Source organism: Cryptococcus neoformans, chromosome 8 (assembly GCF_000149385.1).
Source record: "Cryptococcus neoformans var. neoformans B-3501A chromosome 8, whole genome shotgun sequence".
Classification (NCBI taxonomy): Eukaryota; Fungi; Basidiomycota; class Tremellomycetes; order Tremellales; family Cryptococcaceae; genus Cryptococcus; species Cryptococcus deneoformans.
The window spans coordinates 569,742-588,573 of record NC_009184.1 but is presented as its reverse complement, the minus strand read 5'-3'; the positions used below and the strand labels follow the sequence as shown (position 1 = coordinate 588,573).

At 46.4% G+C, this 18,832-nt stretch overlaps 7 protein-coding genes across 9 annotated transcripts in view; 4 read left to right on the top strand and 3 right to left on the bottom strand.

The window, feature by feature from the left end:
* The window catches only part of CNBH2020 (hypothetical protein), a gene marked incomplete at both ends in the record, with an annotated part of 7,314 nt that extends 5,182 nt beyond the window's left edge, over nucleotides 1–2,132 (bottom strand). The window contains 7 exons of the mRNA XM_768656.1: nucleotides 1–15; nucleotides 70–330; nucleotides 385–535; nucleotides 584–732; nucleotides 783–1,411; nucleotides 1,465–1,816; nucleotides 1,869–2,132. The exon at nucleotides 1–15 is cut by the window's left edge and continues 684 nt beyond it. Coding sequence (XP_773749.1) covers nucleotides 1–15; nucleotides 70–330; nucleotides 385–535; nucleotides 584–732; nucleotides 783–1,411; nucleotides 1,465–1,816; nucleotides 1,869–2,132 — 1,821 coding nt within the window. The remainder of the gene's footprint in view (nucleotides 16–69; nucleotides 331–384; nucleotides 536–583; nucleotides 733–782; nucleotides 1,412–1,464; nucleotides 1,817–1,868) is intronic.
* A 290-nt stretch (nucleotides 2,133–2,422) lies between these two features.
* Nucleotides 2,423–3,373, top strand: CNBH2010 (hypothetical protein; the record flags this gene model as incomplete). The annotated part of the gene is made up of 4 exons (XM_768655.1): nucleotides 2,423–2,647; nucleotides 2,702–2,779; nucleotides 2,828–2,928; nucleotides 2,980–3,373. 4 exons carry the CDS (start codon nucleotides 2,423–2,425, stop codon nucleotides 3,371–3,373), a joined length of 798 nt encoding a protein of 265 aa, XP_773748.1.
* A 1,414-nt stretch (nucleotides 3,374–4,787) lies between these two features.
* Nucleotides 4,788–6,560, bottom strand: CNBH2000 (hypothetical protein; the record flags this gene model as incomplete). Its single annotated transcript, XM_768654.1, has 11 exons — nucleotides 4,788–4,808; nucleotides 4,871–5,151; nucleotides 5,203–5,269; nucleotides 5,330–5,381; nucleotides 5,440–5,536; nucleotides 5,597–5,739; nucleotide 5,803; nucleotides 5,855–5,953; nucleotides 6,016–6,018; nucleotides 6,073–6,317; nucleotides 6,388–6,560. 11 exons carry the CDS (start codon nucleotides 6,558–6,560, stop codon nucleotides 4,788–4,790), a joined length of 1,182 nt encoding a protein of 393 aa, XP_773747.1.
* A 387-nt stretch (nucleotides 6,561–6,947) lies between these two features.
* Nucleotides 6,948–9,369, top strand: CNBH1990 (hypothetical protein; the record flags this gene model as incomplete). Of its 2 annotated transcripts, XM_768653.1 has the most annotated exons (9): nucleotides 6,948–7,099; nucleotides 7,151–7,567; nucleotides 7,619–7,770; nucleotides 7,818–8,180; nucleotides 8,229–8,410; nucleotides 8,456–8,618; nucleotides 8,665–9,027; nucleotides 9,078–9,208; nucleotides 9,265–9,369. In XM_768653.1, the coding sequence occupies 9 exons, from the start codon at nucleotides 6,948–6,950 to the stop codon at nucleotides 9,367–9,369; spliced, it is 2,028 nt and encodes a 675-aa protein (XP_773746.1). The 2 variants fall into 2 exon arrangements, with proteins under 2 accessions (XP_773746.1, XP_773745.1); XM_768652.1 differs by having other exon boundaries at nucleotides 7,151–7,770.
* An 820-nt stretch (nucleotides 9,370–10,189) lies between these two features.
* On the top strand, nucleotides 10,190–11,182 carry CNBH1980 (hypothetical protein; the record flags this gene model as incomplete). Of its 2 annotated transcripts, XM_768650.1 has the most annotated exons (4): nucleotides 10,190–10,363; nucleotides 10,422–10,587; nucleotides 10,649–10,955; nucleotides 11,014–11,182. In XM_768650.1, 4 exons carry the CDS (start codon nucleotides 10,190–10,192, stop codon nucleotides 11,180–11,182), a joined length of 816 nt encoding a protein of 271 aa, XP_773743.1. The 2 variants fall into 2 exon arrangements, with proteins under 2 accessions (XP_773743.1, XP_773744.1); XM_768651.1 differs by lacking the exon at nucleotides 11,014–11,182 and having other exon boundaries at nucleotides 10,649–10,959.
* A 1,488-nt stretch (nucleotides 11,183–12,670) lies between these two features.
* On the top strand, nucleotides 12,671–16,276 carry CNBH1970 (hypothetical protein; the record flags this gene model as incomplete). The annotated part of the gene is made up of 11 exons (XM_768649.1): nucleotides 12,671–12,965; nucleotides 13,009–13,840; nucleotides 13,900–14,074; nucleotides 14,131–14,303; nucleotides 14,368–14,467; nucleotides 14,515–15,203; nucleotides 15,249–15,516; nucleotides 15,577–15,773; nucleotides 15,840–16,073; nucleotides 16,124–16,184; nucleotides 16,232–16,276. The coding sequence occupies 11 exons, from the start codon at nucleotides 12,671–12,673 to the stop codon at nucleotides 16,274–16,276; spliced, it is 3,069 nt and encodes a 1,022-aa protein (XP_773742.1).
* A 282-nt stretch (nucleotides 16,277–16,558) lies between these two features.
* CNBH1960 (hypothetical protein) lies at nucleotides 16,559–18,381 on the bottom strand (the record flags this gene model as incomplete). The annotated part of the gene is made up of 5 exons (XM_768648.1): nucleotides 16,559–16,681; nucleotides 16,729–16,935; nucleotides 16,985–17,092; nucleotides 17,142–17,392; nucleotides 17,445–18,381. 5 exons carry the CDS (start codon nucleotides 18,379–18,381, stop codon nucleotides 16,559–16,561), a joined length of 1,626 nt encoding a protein of 541 aa, XP_773741.1.
* Nucleotides 18,382–18,832: the final 451 nt, after the last annotated feature.

Genomic DNA, 18,832 nt, shown 5'->3' with positions numbered 1-18,832 from the left:
ACTGAGATGCAATATCTGGTCACATATTAGTATCCATACATAACACGATACAACATGAAACAGGCTTACATCGTCCTTCCCCAGCTCCAAGGCCAGTCGGCTGACAACCTGAACCGCGGCAGCCGCTACAAGTCTCCTTTGCTCCTCTGAACCTTTTCCTCCTGTGAGAGTGGTCTTCAAAGTATACGTATCAGCTTCTCCGCCTTGATAATGCAAGGGAAGAGAACGGATGGAGTTGACGCCTGCCGAACCAGAATTTCCTTGCCCATGGCTGAGTGTATTAAGAAGGGAGTAAAGGGTAGACGAGGTAAGATCATCGTTGGCGGACATCTAATACAGCGTAAAGTTAGTTGACCTTAGCCTGTCCCAACATTGCTAACTCACTTCAATGCAAACGGACAGACACTTTCCTGCTGCCACTACTGCTGGGGGCACATCTCCCCCCAGCCCCGCGATCTCCCCCTCGAACGCTGGCAGAGGGGTCATCAACAGACGACGAATATGGTGAGTCATTGGAGTCCCAAGAGAAGGATTGCTGCAATATAACGTCAAAATGAGGCCAAAAAGAAGTGGGATCACTTACTTCCTGACAAGAATGGTGGTGCAAGTGAAGGCAGCCTCGAGAACTCTGGCATCAGTGATTGTAGAACTTTCTGATAGCAACATTTTAAGCCTGGCAAGCTGAGTTTTGTCTCCATCTGGCTGACGCAAGACGATCATGTTCATCAGGTGCTGGCGACACTGTTAGCAGTCACCAGAACAAGAGCAACATTGGAACTTACAAGAACAGCAACGGTCAAATCTACTTCTTCTTCCGGCTCATTTCTCCCATGAGCGAACAGATTACCCCTCCTTCCTGGAAGTTCCCTTTCTGCATCAACGTATGTTGATCCCATCAAATCACTCCACCATCGCAAACTCATCCTATCCGCCTCCGCAAGTACCGCTCGACCTTCCGGTGTCGAAGATAAGCCGTGACCTTCCACCGGGAATGACACAAGTTGGTTTATTTGATGTTCCAATACAGGCCTTGAGCCAGAAGGTTCGGAGTTGGGAAGGAACGGGGAATTCATTTGATCAGAGTGTTTCACAAAAGCTTTTTGGACTTCATTGATGTCAGGCTGGGAAAAGAGGGAGTTACCCAAGAGAGCAGTTATTGCCTCTGTGACAAGCATGACCACCGCAACTGGGGAGCTTGGGTACTGAGCTAAAAATGGGCTATTCTTAGGCAAACGAAAATGAGGGGTTGAAGCAGCTGATGACGATTGCCTGACGAGTTTCACAAGGAATTTCGGGGATGAAATTGGAAGGAATGCGGATACCAATCGAGCAACGATGGATGTTGGGAAAGGAGGAAGGGGACAGTGGGTGATTACCGAATGGATCGAGTTGAGAAGAACCAAGGGAAAGGCTATAATAGGCGAATCAGCAGCCCTGCTTTACAGCTGACTCGATTGTACTTACTGGTTTGCGCATTGGACGAGCATAAATCTGCAATCTGTTGCCCGAGTCTCACCAATGTTTCCCCCACATCAGACCTAGCCTCCTCACTACTCCAGCCAGCCCAGATCATAGCTTTGATAAGGTCTTGGCAAAGTTGCGCTTGCCCTACCGAACCTGCTAGGCCGACATCCGCTCGGGCACTTGACGATGAAGCAGGAGAAGCGATGGGATCGACTACTATTGTCCCCTGTCGAATGAGTCCCCACAGAAGCTTTTTCAATTTTTCAACCGATGCTGCGAGGTTCAGAGACGTGATAGGGAGCGAGTAGACGTAATGGGCATAAGATATCGCATGATTGATCTCCAGCTCGGTCTATAAGTCATCAGCAATCCGATCAGGAACGTCCTTAATGTGATGAACATACCCATTCATCGTCTTCTTCGTCTGAGCCCGGAAGGCCTTGACCAGCGGATGTGGAGAGCGCGGTCTGTGGAAGACCGCGAGTGAGTGCGTGTATGGGTTGTTCATCGGAGTTTGAAGGATGTGCGGCGTAGCTGGAAGCAAGGGAAGTGAGGATGTGGAGATGGAGTGGCTCGTCGAGGCTGCGGGGGTCAGCGATGCGGGGGAGAAGGGGCTGGCTGCTTACGAGTCCATCTTCGCGGTTGAATATGAGGATATGGACAAACATAAGGTTCAGCGGTAAATGGCGACGTGTTCTTCCTAATGTAACGGCAAAGAGATTTATTACAGCGTCTCATGATGTCATCATGAAAACTAATAAAACATTGGTTCCGCTAATCAGCAGCAGATCACTTTCCTAATCACAGCTCATGCACCCAAAACAACAAATAGCATTCTCCGATCTATCTTCTGCCATCTTCGATCACTTTGTTCGTTGGTCGCTTTCCTCGCTGATCCCTCCATCTCATCGGCCCCGCCTTTTACTTCTCGATCCATCTCCATCTCACCTCAAACACCATGCAGTCCACACAGCCGGTCGCCTCATCCTCCTCCACTCCGGTAGGACCAAACGCAGATCGTCTTTATGTTGGGAATCTTTCCCCCACCGTCGACGAGTTTACCCTCATCCAGATCTTTTCAAAGTATGGTAAGATCACAAAACTCGACTTCATGTTCCACAAAACAGGGATTCTCAAGGGAAAGCCAAGAGGATTTGCATTCATTCAGTTCTTAGACAAAGCAGTAAGTGGCGTCATATGCGTACGGGAAGATTCCGTGTGGCTCACAAGCAGCCAGGATGCCTTGAAAGCAATGGTCAAACTTCATGATCGACTCCTTCGAGGCCGTAAACTTGTAGTTACCTACGCCAGCACGGTAAGTCGACAGCCTCTGAGACTCATGAACAATGCTGATTGTCGTCAGGCGCCTCCTGACAATTCCATGTTGCCTACTAAAGGTCGTAGAGCGGAACCCACTAAGACTACCACTCTATCATTATTGAAGAGCCAACGCAAACCTCAATCGTAAGGATTCGAATTTTTATACGCCCAATGTCCATGCTCATATGATCACAGTACTGCTGCCCAAATAGCAGCCATGGAAGCTAAGCTCGCTTCGATGCAACAACGTAAACCCCCCGACGAGAATTGGATTCCAGGCTCAGGTGTCGGGTCCCCCGCCGAGGCTTCCAATAGCGCATCACCTATCCCAAACCTACCTGCAGAGGAGCTACTAGGAGATATTGAAGGAGAAAAGGCAGCAGCGGAGCTCGAAAGAGAAATGCAGTCCGAGCTGGTAGGACAAAGGAGTGATGCTGCTCAGAAAGACGAAGTAACAGCCGAACCATCAAGCAAATCGCCTGTTTTGTCGGATAGCTCTCTTCCATCTGTGGCACAGCACAAATCGTTAGTGCAAGCGCAGCCAGTCAAAAAAGGTTTTGCGTCTTTACCCAAGAAACCCGTGTTCTGAACAATCATATGAACCTATCTTTAATATACAATTTGTAAAACTCTGGTCTTTGTATGCACATACTTCATCTTGAGTGGCGGCGGTTGTGGAGATATGTTGTGTCGATAATAGATTTCGGAATAATAAAAACAAGCTTGCATAGGTAGAGAGTTACGGTCGGAACATGGCTGGATATCTGTTAGTAATAGTTCGGAGGACCTGCTCAAAAGTTGCCACACTGTTGAACTACTGATATGGTTACCAAGGCAAAACCATGCATGCATAGGTAACGGACTTACCAGATTGAAAGCTCGAGCCACCAATAGGCCATCTATTTTTGTCGGCCCTATTCGAAGCTCGATAAATTATCCAGACCAATATGTTCGCCAACAGATTGACTGCTCAATTTAGCTCATTTTGCTCGACCAGTCTTCCCTCCTTCCAAGTAACTTACAGACTGGTCAATCCTATTGATCAGCACCCATGCCCTACATGCACCCGCTTTCACCCACCAGCATCGATACAGCTGGCAAACGACGCCAAACCGCCGCTGTTTATGGGTACATATAGCTGTAAAACAGCCAGACAGCAGTTGCAATGAACGACGCATGAATGACAATTCTGACACGAAGAGCTGTATTCGCTTTTTCTTGGGAGGAATCTGATGTATGTGCTCTCATAGGCTTGAGAAAATTGTCGATTCTAGAATTTTGCACGGTATAGAACTTTGCAAGTTTCTTGCCCTTTCGGCGTCTGAACAGAAACAGCGAGCCAAAACAACTATCACCACTATACAAAATACCATACAACCTACTGTTTGAGTTCTCATATACCTTTTTCATTGATAATCCTCTCTTTGAGAAACATATGGTCTTTCTCGTTGATGACATCCATGCTGGCCGCAACGGAAACTGAGACTTGTTTCACGTCGTAAGATTTGTATGGGCTACGAGAAGGAGAGTCAGTCATGGGTAAGATGTTCACATCCGAAGACTGAGTAGCAGTAGGAGAGTGATTATGGTAGTGTTCGCCACTTTATTTGGTGATCGAGGATCGTTTCACAGATTGAGATTTGTAGAGTAGCAAGAGCATTAGACGAATAGACTTTATCACTTTCGGCTTTTGTACTCTCCGAACGGTGAGAAGAAGCTTGCAGAATTGAAAAAAGGAGGGAAAAGATTGATAGACGTATACTTCTTATTCGTCGGGAAGCAGACACCTCCTATGAACTGAAATGCATGTCTCACTGCCGATACCCTGGAGTCGTCTCGTTCTCGTATCTAACTGGGCTTTAATTGTCAGACGAAGGCGCCATTGTAAAGAGAAAATAAAAAGGGGACGTTTGACCTACCATACTATAAAGGAACACTTGTACCATCAATTTCTATGACCTAGACGATAGTCTTATGAAGGCTTCCTACTTCCTTTGGGAGCCTTATACCTTCTTGCGGTGCTCCTACATGCTCATCAGTATTCAGGCAAGACTTCTGAAGTTCTGACTGAAACAAATTAACTCACGGGCTCGTGAGAAATCTCATGGTCGACGTGCACGAAGCATCTGTCCACATCCTTCAACTTCTCGATCTGGTCTTGTAAATCCTGAGCGATGTCATGGGCTTCCCAAAGAGGCATTTCAGGGGGTAACACAATATCCACTTCGACAAAATACTGTGGACCTGAATGATAGGCTCGGACAGTGTCTACAGAAGTTATAGAAGGGGAGAATGTCATGGCCTTGTACGTTACAAGATTGATGAAATCCGGAGGGGCAGTGATGCCTGCCAGAAAAGTGAATTGCTCTGTCAAGTGGTTAATATTCCAGAAGTTGGAATTCGAGCCAAATGACGCACCATACACAGTGCGAGTCCATACAATAATGATGACCAAGGCAATGATCGTTGCGCCCATAGGATCGATCTGTTTTTGAGAGACTTGTCAGCCGTCTCAGGTCCGTTTTGTTTTCAGGCCATGACTTACCCACCACCGAAGTTTGGCACCTCCGGCAGCCGTCAAGATACTAAACCCATTTCTGTTGACATTTGCATCAGCAGTCAACGCACAGAATCACGAAAGTTACGCCCGCTTACGTCAAAAGGTCATTTCGGTGGTCTTCCCACAGAACTTGAACTTGAGAAGAAGATTTTCGGATGGCCAAGCAATATAGGAAGAGGCAAAACTTAACACCTACAGAGACATAAGATATTTCCGATCGCCGGTTGAACGAAAATAGTTTGAGATACGTACCGAAAGCAACTGCGACGGCTATAATAGACGCCAAATGAAATTCGTTCAAATCATCACCTGTGTGAGTAACAAATTCCTGAATGGACTCCACAACAAGGATAACGTTCACGCCGCCCATAATAGATCCGTAAATGATGTTGCCGCTAGTCGTGAACATACGTCAGAGTCCAGTACTTGAGCACGAAGGATCTTCATAAGTAGCTTACACTAAAGACACAAATCAGTTAGTAAAATATAGAATGATGAACTAGGACTAACTGGTCTCAAAGCGTGAACCCCTGACTGGCCATTTGTTCTCATTTGCCCGATCAGACCGTCGATGGGCCAGCCATAGAATCAAATTAGCAAAGGGGTCAACTGATGGCTCGTTAATAATTTGCAAGAGACGCGACTATGCTGGATTATGCGCTATGACTTACAAACTATAGATCATAATTATAAGCAATTGTTAGATTTATCAATAAGGGGAAACCAACCGGCATCAATGCAACTGGCAAAGAGGGCCAAACTCATACTGCTGATGGCGGCATACAACTGCAATATGGCCAAAGCAATGTTTGCTATAAACGAGGCGTTGATAGCTATCTTCACTTTGAGGGCATTATCTTTAGCCTCTTGAGCTGCCTCAGCGGAGTGAGCGGACATGGGTTTCAATAAGTCATTGATGCGCTCATTCTGTGACTCGTAGAAGCTGGCAAGCTTGTCACCACCGGTTTTGCGCCTATCGTTTATAATCAGCAATATCTGTCAGTTACATACAGCACAGAAGACGACAGACCATGATGACTGACTGGCGAAGATCCTTGATCTCGTCTTCCCCAATCATCTTCTTTCTTAGGCTGTATGGATCTTTTTCGCCAGCTTCGCGGCCCACAACTGAGGAGATCGCCACCAACTCAAGATCATCTCGAGGGCAAGCGGGATTAGCGTCAACAACTTCGGTCGTTATAGCAGTGACGCTCATTATAGATGATAAACGTGGACTTTTTCGTTGTAGATGAATGTTTGAAATATCGTTCACTTATCCTCTCGGAAACGCAACTGCTTGGGCCTTCCTCTTTGTTCTGAATTTTTGTCATACCTTGGCGCGGTGCTGCAAGAAGGATTAAAAGGGGTCGGCGTATTAAGGACCGCATCCGAGTCGTCGAGAGTTGATTATTACGTCATCGTTTTAGGTATGCCCATTCGCTGCGAGTCAACAAAAGGCGCGTAACGGCGACGCAGCGCGCGATGACAACTGAATTCGGCCGCAGAGCTTGCTCAGATACAAATTCTCGCACGCACATAGAACTGGATAACAAACTCTCTGGACTGACTCGACCATACCATCAGCAACGAGGAATCCGATACGATGGCCTCTTTACGTCGACCATCAACAGCCATCCCTCGTGGACCGGCCTCAGTTCAATTTGACCGAGGAGCTCGTCCACCCCTACCTAACGATAACAAACAGAAGCGCATGTCAAAGGTCGGAGAAAAGATAAAGAAGCGCTTGAGTATGAGGTGACTGCTTTAGCATATTCTAACAAAAGACTTGCTGATCGTACCCTCTAGGTATGGGGGGAATGAGTCGTTTTCTGTGCCTCCTCCACTTCCTGGAGCGTCCGATTTCCTAACGGCTGATCCATACGGAGGTCTCGACACTGAAACACCGGGGGAAGACTTGGCCGCTTCTCCATTCGGCCTGTATGGCGCTTCAGATTTGAAGGAATCTAGCATCCAGTCGTCTCAACCTCTTGATACCCAAGAGCACCTTGTAGATGAAAGCATCGGGCGCCGTGGCGCCGCAGATGCTACGTTGGAGGAAGAGTGGAATTTAGAAGAGCTCAGCAATGAGAAGGTCGACGCGCAAGCTTATGTGAAAAAGGTTTTGACAGGCGCAGACGAGGAGGAAAAACGAAGATTCGTGGCTGCTCTAATGAGAGAAAAGCAGGCGAACAAGAAAGAGTTACAGAGGACAGTGTTTAAACAGCAAGTCTTTCCATTACTCAGCATTCATGAATGTTCTTACATCAAACATAGCTATGCGGAGTTTGTCGCAATATCCAAAGAAATATCTACCTTGGAGAATGACATGCTTGAACTCAAAGAGCTACTAGGACAGTGGAAAGATCTTCCCCAATTGATGGGAATGGAAGATACTTTAGCACCTACCCTCGACCGTAATGGCAACTGTGAGTCGCCGATCGGGCTACCATTGGTCATCGCTGAGGTCTGGAAGTGGAACGACGTCGCACACAGCGCAAGTCTGTCTTTGACCTTCAAAACCTCTATCGTAATCAGTTGACCCAATTATGGTCTATCGTCGAGGGTTCCCAGAAGTATCTACCCGTAGTAGCTGGCCGTCACCTCGTTTTTGAGCTCCATGGCGTGGTCGAGCTCAATCCTGCAACTTACAAACCTAAACAAAACGTTAGCATCTTTCTGTTGAACGATGTGCTTTTAATAGCTGGCAAGAGAAGAAACAAGGGGGGCTCAACCACCAGTGTGGGGGATGAGAAAGATAGGGACAGAGGTAGGATGGTTGCTGAACGGTGTTGGAATCTCATTGAGCTGGGGATTGTTGATGTCAAGGATGGCGGTGGTAAGTGACGTCATTACGGCATAACGAATCGACTGATACTCGGCGTAGAATTGGTTAACGTGATCAAGGTTCACCGCGGGAAAGAACATTGTGTCTACAGAACGCAGAAATCCGATGACAAAAGGGCACTTATTAACGCCTTCAGACAAATATCTCGAGAAGCCAATGAAAAGAAGAGAAAGGATAGTGAAAAGGAGCAAGAGCGAAGAAAAACTATGTGGTTAGGCGATGTAAGTTTAATCAGTGTATCTTTTCAGTGACTGACGGAAACAAAGAAGAACGGAAATGGTACTGGCAATTCTGGACATCCTCTTTCTACCATTGGGCCATCCATGGCGGACTCGAAGGATCTTCGGTGGATTGATGAGTACGGCGACGAACTAACAATGGCCATTGCCATTCGAGATTGGGAAGAATCAGTGAAATTAGTGGAAAAAGGTGACTTTTTTGTTGGTATTAGGAATTTCGCTTATATACGTGTTAGGCCAAGCTCTCTCCAAGTCCATTGAATCTAACTCCTCCGCCCATTCCCTCCTCGTATCTCGCCTCGAGCAGTTAGTTCCTTCTCTGGTATCCCAGATTTCGCACGACCTTTCTTCTTCAAACCTTCGCAAATCTTCATCCGCCCGCCTTATATCACTTCTCGTCCGACTCGACCTTGCCGATCATGCTCGGGATTCTTTTTTGGAGTCCAGGAGAGAGTTAATGTTTAAAAGGGTGCGAAGTATCAAATGCGATGGAGATGTTAGCATCTACATCAATGAATTGGCTGTGGTGATCTTCACCATTATCAGGCATACCAGCGACTGGTACATGAACGCTTTCAAAGAGAACAACATGGCGTCTGGTGAGTAATCCAATCTGTCGGAGACATTATACTCATTTGCTTGGTCTTAGGCTTTGTTACTTGGGCGAAACAGCAAATTGAAACGTTTGCGGATCTTTTCAGGCGTCAGATGGATGCACCCAACATCAGTGAATCCACTGTTAATGAATGCTTGCACGTTACAGCTACGCAGAATCGAAAGGTAGGCCATTTGTCGGTAATAAGTTACATTGCTAAAGCATCACCTAAACCTACCAGTTGCTACGAGACGTAGGGCTCGATTTCACTTTCCTTCTCTCTTCCCTTCTGCAACCTTCATCTAATCCTTCAGACTATCCCCATTCCGTATTCACCTCTGTCTGAAAACGCAAGGAATCCTCCTGGCCGCGTCCTGATCAGGTGCGCGAATCAGTTCTACATTTAGGCACGCATGCACCTACTAAACGCGGCCCTGGCCGTTTTCCAAACTCGAAACAAACAAACCAAACAAACCGAAGAATATAGAAGCCGTCTCATACTTTGGTTCTTCTCCTGTGACCGAAGGATCTAACTCTGGAGTTGGTCAATCTAGTTCGGTGCTGCGAGAGAGAAGCAACAGTTTCTACTAAGAATAGTGTTGCCCCGTTAAACGTCCATTCCCGACCAAGAATGCCAAGTGTGGGGGCTAGCAGCAGTGGAGGAGACAGCGGAAGGGCGACATTGAATATCAAAGAAACCAGAGAGCCATCACCAAGTTTATCACCTCGAAACGAAAAACGAGGCAGGGCCCCGCCAAGGCCCTCTATGGAACGGTATTTGTAGATCAGTGTAGATGATTTTGTATGTATCAATGCTATAATGACAGGATGTATAAATAATCCAGAAACACCGATGTGGCTTGATAGAGATGAATAGCGAGTAATTTGACCCATCATAATAGAATTATACGTACGGTATATACAAGTCTATTCACATGGGCCACATAATTGATTTGTTATGTTCGTAATAATATGCTTTGTAAATTGTAATCAGAGCATTTGAAAATCTGTTCCCGCTAACCGCTCTGCATTCTAATTTAATTACGGGCTCGTGCGTATCACTCGCTACACACGCACGCATTTGGCGTACAATAATTACTATTCTTTCCGTCGTTCGTTCGCTTCTTGACATCCATCGATCTAACCCGACCTAAGACTATTACATTATGGCCTATCCTCGCTATAACAACTACGAACAAGGTGTACCGCCAGTTCAACCAGCCGCTTATTACTCTACGCCATCCACTTCGGCGTTGCCGAGCAGAGAACCTTTGTCGCGAGAACCCCACCGCGTTCTTTTCGCTGGCCTGCCTCCCGATATCACTGCTAGTGATTTACGCGTGAGTTTATTGCCCTTTTTGAACAAATAGTTTCTGATGCTGTTCCTATCCTTTTTAGGACCTTCTCCTCTCAGAACCTCTGCATCTCTCACCCCTCACAACATCTGTTACGAGCCTTCACAGCGAAAATGGAGATTTTCAAGGGGTAATGCTTGTGTATGTGGAGACTGCTGAGGATGCGGAAAGAATCAGGGCTCAATATTCTGGGCAACCGATTGATGGATGTAAGTTTAATCATTTTTCATGATCAATACCTTTGCTCACAAAATGCAACTACCTGTTCAGCACTGGTGCTTCAAGTCCATCACGTCCTTCCATCGCATGTATCTCTCCCCCTAACGAACTCCGTCGCCCCTGCTAGACCTGCGAATCAGCAAAGCAAGACAATCCCCACAGGGCCCAAGGCTAGCTCAGGACCAACACAAACCAACCAGCAGGCGCAACGACACAGTGCTCAGAGAAATAGCATGTCTGGAAAGAAAGCGGCCGGTGCAATGCATGCGCAGGCTGAGAGTGCTCCCCCAGGTCTGGCGTTGCTGAAGAGGATCGGAAAGGCGGGCCAAGAAGATGATAGGAGGAAGCAGCAGGGAGGGTGAGTAAGAGCCTTTATTAGAGATAGGAGGGAACTTGACGCCTAAATTTGTCAGCAGTGCGAATAAACAAAAAGCCAATGTCAAGTCCCATTCTGCTGGTGCGGATCTTCTATCGCGATTAAACCCTTCTCCTGGGGATCATTCGAAGAATAACAAGAAGAACAAGAATACAAAAGCGTCGAACGGAAGCGCTAAAGTCAATCGAGCCAAAGGAAAGGCCGCCTGATGATAAGATATAAAAAAGAATATTGGGAAATCACATGCGGGAAACGTAGTCATGCGAAATTAATGTCTCACGGAAGGGATGAAACCGTGTTCCATGTACTGTGCTGCTCGCAAACCCAGAAACAGGCCCGGATTGGTTGTCTGACTTCTGGTTAATAAACAGAGCATTCATGGTGGATGGCGGATGTTTATCTCATTCTCCTCTATTATCCCTTGTACCGTCCCTTGTCGTGACAAGAGGATGCATCGTCGTCCTTATTTGCATTTTTCCCATCGCCTTTGGCCAGTCAACTATTTCCGACAGCGGCCATCCGTCGGTCATTGGCCATTATTAGTTACTGGGTCTCGATTCTACAATCCTTGTGGGCAATTGTCGAGGATCAACAAGCGTGTTTTAAATTGGATTCTTGGTTACTCCCCCACTATCCATCAATCCACCCCAAACAGCTTACTATCACACAGAGATTAACATGGAGGCTCAAAGGGCGTCCCTAGGTGATTCAGGATAAGAGGGAAATATAAAATATTGAGACATAAGTGGTAGCAAAGTTGGGCCAGGAAAAGCAGATACATTGCATTACAACTATGGCTAGGGCTACTACCTGGCGATACACGGATTAATAAGATCGATGTCTGAGAAATCCTTGGACGGGGGAAAGAATCTCAATCAACTATCAATAAGGACGAAACAAGACATATCAGCTTGGGGCTCTGCTTAGGAACACACCCTAACACGCCCTAGAGACAACGTACATGAAGGTATGCAGACTGACCAACCAACAAGTGCCCCCTCCTCCTCGAGGGTAACACTACTCCTTACGAAGCAACACAACAAAGATTGCAGACCGCAGCAGCAGCTTCCACTCAAGAAGCGCCGATCCTTTGCAGGGCAAGGCACGTAATATTAGGGGCGCTATAAGACTGGAAGGGCATTTATGTTCATTGTCATTGATCAATAATAGAGGGAGAGATGATGGAAATAGACAGCTAACTAATAAAGGGAATTCAACTGGGGACATCCTCCTTTTCTATGTTTTAATTTATAGAGAAGGGAATAACCATGATCTCTCGAACCATGTTCTCGTTCTCTTCGGAGTGAAGTATGTATATCAGGGTAGCATCTCCTTAGAAGCTGCATCGCCTATTTTTTTTCGCCTTACAACAGACAGTTCAAGTTCTTAATGATTCTTCGTTCTTACGTATCATCACGACGGAGGCTCTTTTTCCCATTTTGAATTCCCTCACTATTTTCCATGCCTATAAAAGGTGACACGCGCTTTTGCTAGGCTCCCAAGTAACTGAACTGCTGGCTCGTGTAGGCACGGATCGGCTTAGTCGCTATTTCATTTGTTACTACGTGCGTATAACTCGCTGCTGCTATTATGTGTCGCTCGTCCATGAAAAGTCGATAAAGACACAGTTTGATCGCAATAGCCAATTCGCCAGCCAAAGTGATTGAAAAGCATACAACACATATATCCCTGCCAGGATGGACAAATGGGCACCCATAGCTCCCTCAAGACCACAATTTCAGTCAGCATCCCATCTCTCGAATCGCTTTGCTTCGGTCCTCAAGCCTTCAAAACATGGTCCACGCTCAGGAGCACCTGCACAATTCATAGGTAGATGGCCAGAAGATGTCATACTTAGGATTATCGAGCTATTACCCATTCCCGATCTACCAAATGCTGCGAGGGTCAACAGAGCATTTGCCCACCTGGTTAAAGACGAGAGAGGTTGGGAATGGAGATGCACCCTCCTTGGCATAGAGCACGAGTCCATTGGTGAGCTACATACGTATTAACATTCAGGGCTGATCTGATATAGCCTCGTTCACGGCTAATTTGAAGGATAATGAACTCAAGCCGCCAGTATCAACTCAGAGGAAACCGTCCTTTCCAGCCCAGCAAGCTTCAGTTCTTGAAGATGACTTTGGGGACTTCACAGGGCAGGACAAGGATGTATTTGAAGATGTGGATTTTGGGGATTTTGAGACCGCTAAACCGACAGTACCTCAAGGCAAATTTGGCACCAATACACAGCAATGGGGCACTTCGAAGGAGCAGAACCTTTTGGACTTTGAGGACTTACCCTTACCTTCACGACCGACGGGCAGCAGTAGCTCACATGGTCGGACGACAGGTTTCTTCGCTCTTACTCCTACTATGCCTTTACCTTCCGCCTCTTTTTCATCCCATTCGCCAGGTCCATACTATTTAGCCTATAAAACACACCACCTCTCTCTTCTGCCTTTCTGCAAACACCTCCGATCATCCCCGTCACCCAGTTCAACACTTTCCCTACTCTTTCCTCCTTCACCCACCACTGCCTTGCCACCCTCACTTTCCCATCAATCATCTGTTTTGCTTTCTCTCATACGTTTTCTATCACCGCAACTTCAGCCTTTACGTGACTGGGGTTTCCTTCGCCAAGCATTACTAGCTGCGGCTGATCGTTTTGATTCGACCTGTCTTGTAGCATTTGAAGTGTCTGACGGAAAGAAGGACGAAGAAGGCATGAAGGAAGCTGCTGAAAGTAGTTGGAAAGTTTGGGAAGCTGGTGGTGGGGATAGGGAAAAGTGGGAATGTGGAAGAGTGTGGGTGGAGAAAAGAGAGGTGTTCTATGATACTTCCAGGTGGGATTCCTTGGAAAACATTATGTGAGTTCTAACTATATCATTTTCGTAACACGGCTGCTGGTTGACGAGTGATATTGTAGTAAGGTACAGACACAGTCAGGAGCTACAATTCGCCAGCTGGATTTCACTCCCATGGACGCATTTATGTCACACGTCCTGGAGGCTTTCAGGATAGATGCTGAGATAGCCCATTCCGTTTTTCCTTCCAAAGCAAAGGTGGTTTTATCATTTTGCGACAGACTATCCAACGAAGTTGTGTGTTCATTTTTCTAACAGCTGAAGCAACTTAAATACTTAGACTGACAAAATAGATCGGCGAATACATCCATCCCCTTCTTTCCCAAGCACGTGCAGTTTCGCAAGACTTGTTCTTACGTGCTGCCGCGGCTACCTTTGTCCAAGCATGGAAACTCGTGGATGTAGCCATGGAGGTGCTAGGAGATGAGCAAAATGTAATAAAGAAGGAGCAAGTTGAGGATAGTGTGTGAGTATAATCATTGTGATCCATAGACGGAAAAAATTGTGCTTACATACTGTGGTTCTTGCAGTTTTCACATGTTTGAAGAGCATCTTGATGACTATTTAGATGATGAAACTGAACGTGTCAAACATCATCTAGAGGATATCTGCCGAATATGGGAACAACAAGTGAGCCCCATCAGTTTTGATCTGATTTGCAGCTTATGACTTATTAGCTGGGCACGAGTGATTCTGAACAACTTTCCAAGTCACACACCCCTACCTTCCTAATCTCCGCCAACCCTGACCAAGTTAAGCGCAATGTCCTTGCCTCATTCAAGGATGCTTTGCTTCTTCCTGTCACTATTGTACCCCGTACTGTCACCTTCGGTGTCAACGCGATCGTCAGCGGCGGAACTCAAGCTGTGAGCGGTCTGGCGATGCTCAATCCGCAAAAATGGACCGGTAAAGGAGGAGTCGTCAAAGAGGTGAAAGACGGCGAGGAGGTAGTATTCGAAGTGACAGATGTGGATGAGAAGACAGCAGAAGATATGACGAATGACGATATTATGGAAGGAGTGAGAGTGACAGAAAATGTAGAGAACGTCAAAGAAGCTCTAGAGCCTAGTCATGCGAGCAGTTCGAACGACTCCCATGCGAGGTCAGCTGCTGGTTCGCTGGAAAGCTCTCATCCATCCACACCCAGTCCAAAAAACAACAAATCATTTGATCGCCTTCAGCTTCTCGTTTCACTTGATACCGCGTTAGAGTTAATTCAGGTGGATCGAGATTCCTTGAAACGAGCAGAGACGTTTGTGAAGTATCCCGGGAAGGTCGGAACGAAGGTGAGAGAGGCGATTGAAGAGATTTTTATCTTCCTGTTAAAGGCGGTTGGAGACAGGCATATTGCCCCTGGATTCAAAATGTGAGTGCGTCAGATTCGAGGACGTTCATATTAATCGTTGCGTAGAGCTACAAATCAGATGAGCACCTACAAACCTGCTGAACACGAAGAAACAACTAGCGTTGCGCCCCTTTTACAGTTTTTCGAACTTGTCCACATAGGTGATACCATTCAGTCTATGGTTCAAGTCTACTTCGATAAAGAGCTATCGCCATATGTCGATAAAACGGACTTTTTGAATGCAGTTATGAGGGAGAAAAAAAGGTTTGAGAGTGTCCTGGACGACGCCGTGGCTGCTGGACTTAATGCTGGGATTGAGGTGCTGATGAATCAGGTTAGTTATATAATCGATGATGGCATCACTCAACAACGAAGGTGCTGATGAACGACACAGGTTGAACATATAATACTGGTCAAGACTGGTCCTAGAGAGTATTATCCTGTGGAGGGTACGCCAATGGAGCTAGGCCCTACACAAGGTTGTAAAGAGGCTATCATGTGTCTCGAAATGCATTGCAACTTGTTAAAGGGGAGTACATCTAAGGAGGTATTGGAAGTTTTCTATCAGGAGGTGGGGATCCGTTTGGAAGCGTAAGTAATTGAGATCCAAATCCCGCCTGTAGAAATAATGTTAATTGTCAATATTTTCCTCAAAAGTATCATCCAGCGTCATATTAAGCGACAAATCATCTCTCTCGAAGGTGGCTTCCAAGTCATCGCGGATTTGAATGCCTATTATGACTTTGTCTCTTCGCTGAAGCAGCAGCGTATCACAGATGACTTTTCTGATCTCAAAATGCTTGGAAATGTGTACATCGTGTCTGATGCAAAGGATTTGGCGCAGATCGTGAGGGATGTATCAAGATATGGGGGCGCTTTCACTCCTGAAGAGTAAGTCTATCGATAATCCAGGATAGCCCGCATCCTGACAAAGGAATAAGTATCTACGAGTTTATTCAGAGAAGGTCTGACTGGAAGAAGATTGAAAAGACTGTTGACAAGGTCAGTTTTTAACTAGCAAGCCAATGCAATGTGCTGATGCAATACAGGCCATGTATGCCTTGTCTGTCAGAGAAGATTGCGTTGTCATGTAGGACGACATGTTACAAGATATGCCCATTAGAATGATAAACTGTCGATTCCATTTCATAGTCGATGGCACAAAATTTCAACCTTAGCACCGGAGGAAGCACTCGGTCATCGACCAGCATACTCTAAAATTTTACAGTGTCATTATCAAATAGCTGTACGGAAGACCAGCCTCCGAACAGGGCAAATGTCCTACGAATTCTATACGCAAATTGAAGAATACTGAAGGGTTTTATGTCAAGATTGCCAAAAAGGGAAATAAGTATGAAGATACTAAGATTAGATATTTAGTATCCGGCATCCGTACGAGCCTTCCACATCTTGGCAGCGAACGCCTGTCCCTCCGGCGAGTGCAGTGAGTGATCTTCCGGGTAGACAACCCAACCGTACGTGCCCATCGGGTCGACACACTGCTGGAGTATCAGAGTGAACCATAAAATTTTTCTGTCGAACTTACGTGCGTCACCCAACCATCATCGTCAATTTTTGCTACGACCCCATCGAAGGCCTTTTCCGCTTTAGCAGTCAAGTCTTGGCTAGTCAGGTGAGGTGCAATTTCGAGGAAGCGATAGTATGCTGCGACACTCAGGGCTGTCCCTGCTGTATCTCCCAATGCTAAAGTTGAGTTGCCTTGAAGCATATAATCAGGGAGCAGACTATCTTCCTAGAGGAATGTCAATGTTCAAAGCAAGTGGATGGCAGGGAAGACCTACACCAAGTTGATCAAAAAGGGCTTTGAAGACACCGGCAATTGTTTGTTCGGCGTCAGACTTCAAGGAGGACAAGTCTTCGGCGAATGAAGACATTTTCACAGATGCGAGCTGCAAAAAGTCAATCGTGATAAAAGTCTATTCCAGAAGAATAACTGACATCGCGCATCAGACCGTAAGTCATCCATCCATTACCAGTTGCCCACAATCTTGCATCCGTTGCAGGGATGTGTTGATATATGAGCTGGTCAGTGTCAAGCATGGCTGAACTTTCCAAACTGAATTGTTCAAGAGCCTTCTTCAATAAACTATCGTCCGAGATGTCAAGCCCAAGATAGGCCAAAGAAGGGGGTATCATATACCCCATGTCGGACCATACTTCAAATCCCGCTTCTCTCTGAGAGATAGTGCCTGCACTCTTTCATCAACATCCGTCTTGGGAATTAATCAAACCTGAATATACCGTTGTCACTTGCGGGCCCATTGAATAAGTAGTCGAGCTGATTTCCCACTGCCCAGGCGTAGTCTTCTGGACATCTCAGACCCAGCTTGTCCCTGACGTCGTCTTGTCTGGCGAATCTTGCCAGCAACCAGACAGCTGGTACCAATGATACAGGATCCCCCAATGCTCCATCACCTCCTACTAGAGCCTGAGAGACGTGGGCATGAGGTGTAGTATCAGGAAAAAGATAATCCGGTAAATTCTTACCGAAATCTTGCCCTGGAGCACCGGTCCAATTATAATGTGAAATAGCATCCTTCGCTATCTTCAAGACGCTCCAAGGAATGTCCTCTCCATCGAATGCTCTACCGTCCCATCCGAAAGGAGTTAGCTGGGGGTAGTATACCTCCAGAAGAGTCTCTGTGAAGGCCCCTAGTTCCCACGAGTGCACTGCTATGGAGTTGGCATTGGAGAGAATGTAAGGTATGAAGGAAGTGAGGGTTTTGTAGGAAGAGGCAGTGATTGATGGGGACGGGGTTACCGAAGGGAAGGCGAGACCCGAAACAGGGGTAAAGGAAGTCGTTACCGGCGTTGACGAAGTTAAGGTCTCTGTCAATGAGGAATCGCTGGCGACAGTGGTAGGTGACAAGGTGGACATCGCGTTGCTAGTCAGCTCATTAGTGGTAGGGCCGCTCGTAACACTGGCTGTTCTGGAGACAGCGGCAGAAGTTGAATCAGGCTGGTTCCAAGCTGTAGAACTTTGCCCCAATTCAGAACCAGAGTTGGTCAGAATCGATTGGGCTGCCTCATGTGACGGTTCCGAACCCTCTCGCGTCAAAGCAACGCCCTGCCGACGATTATGCGGGTATGCGTGTGTTTGAGTAAAGCTGGTAAACGCGAAAAACAGAATATGTATTGCGAAGACGGAAGAAATCAATGGAAGGAACGAAGGCGACATCGTTAAGTTCGATGACAGTTGGTCGGCGCGTAAAACCGCTCTCGAAAAGGAGGAGGAATGGCAAGAAGAAGTACCAAGCGAATGACAACTTCAAGTTGTATAGATAGCATCAAGTAGACAAGCCATGGTCAAAAAATAATACATCGCGTCAATAAAGTACCCTTCCCCATTATCGCCATCAAGCTAACAGACTACTTACTCCTCACGTCGCGTACATCACTCTACGGAGAAATAAAACTTCGGGCGTACGACGACTGTACGAGCTTGTGCAATAGTAGTACTAGTGAAGCATACACACAATAATAGCAAACATATACATAATATAAGGTCAAGGGTCTAAATAATCGAGTAGTAACTTGTTTGGGTCTGCTTCGTTGGACTACTGACAAACTAGTCAAACACGCTAAAATTTGGATCGGTTGTTGTCCAGGAACAGGGTGCAAAAAACCAC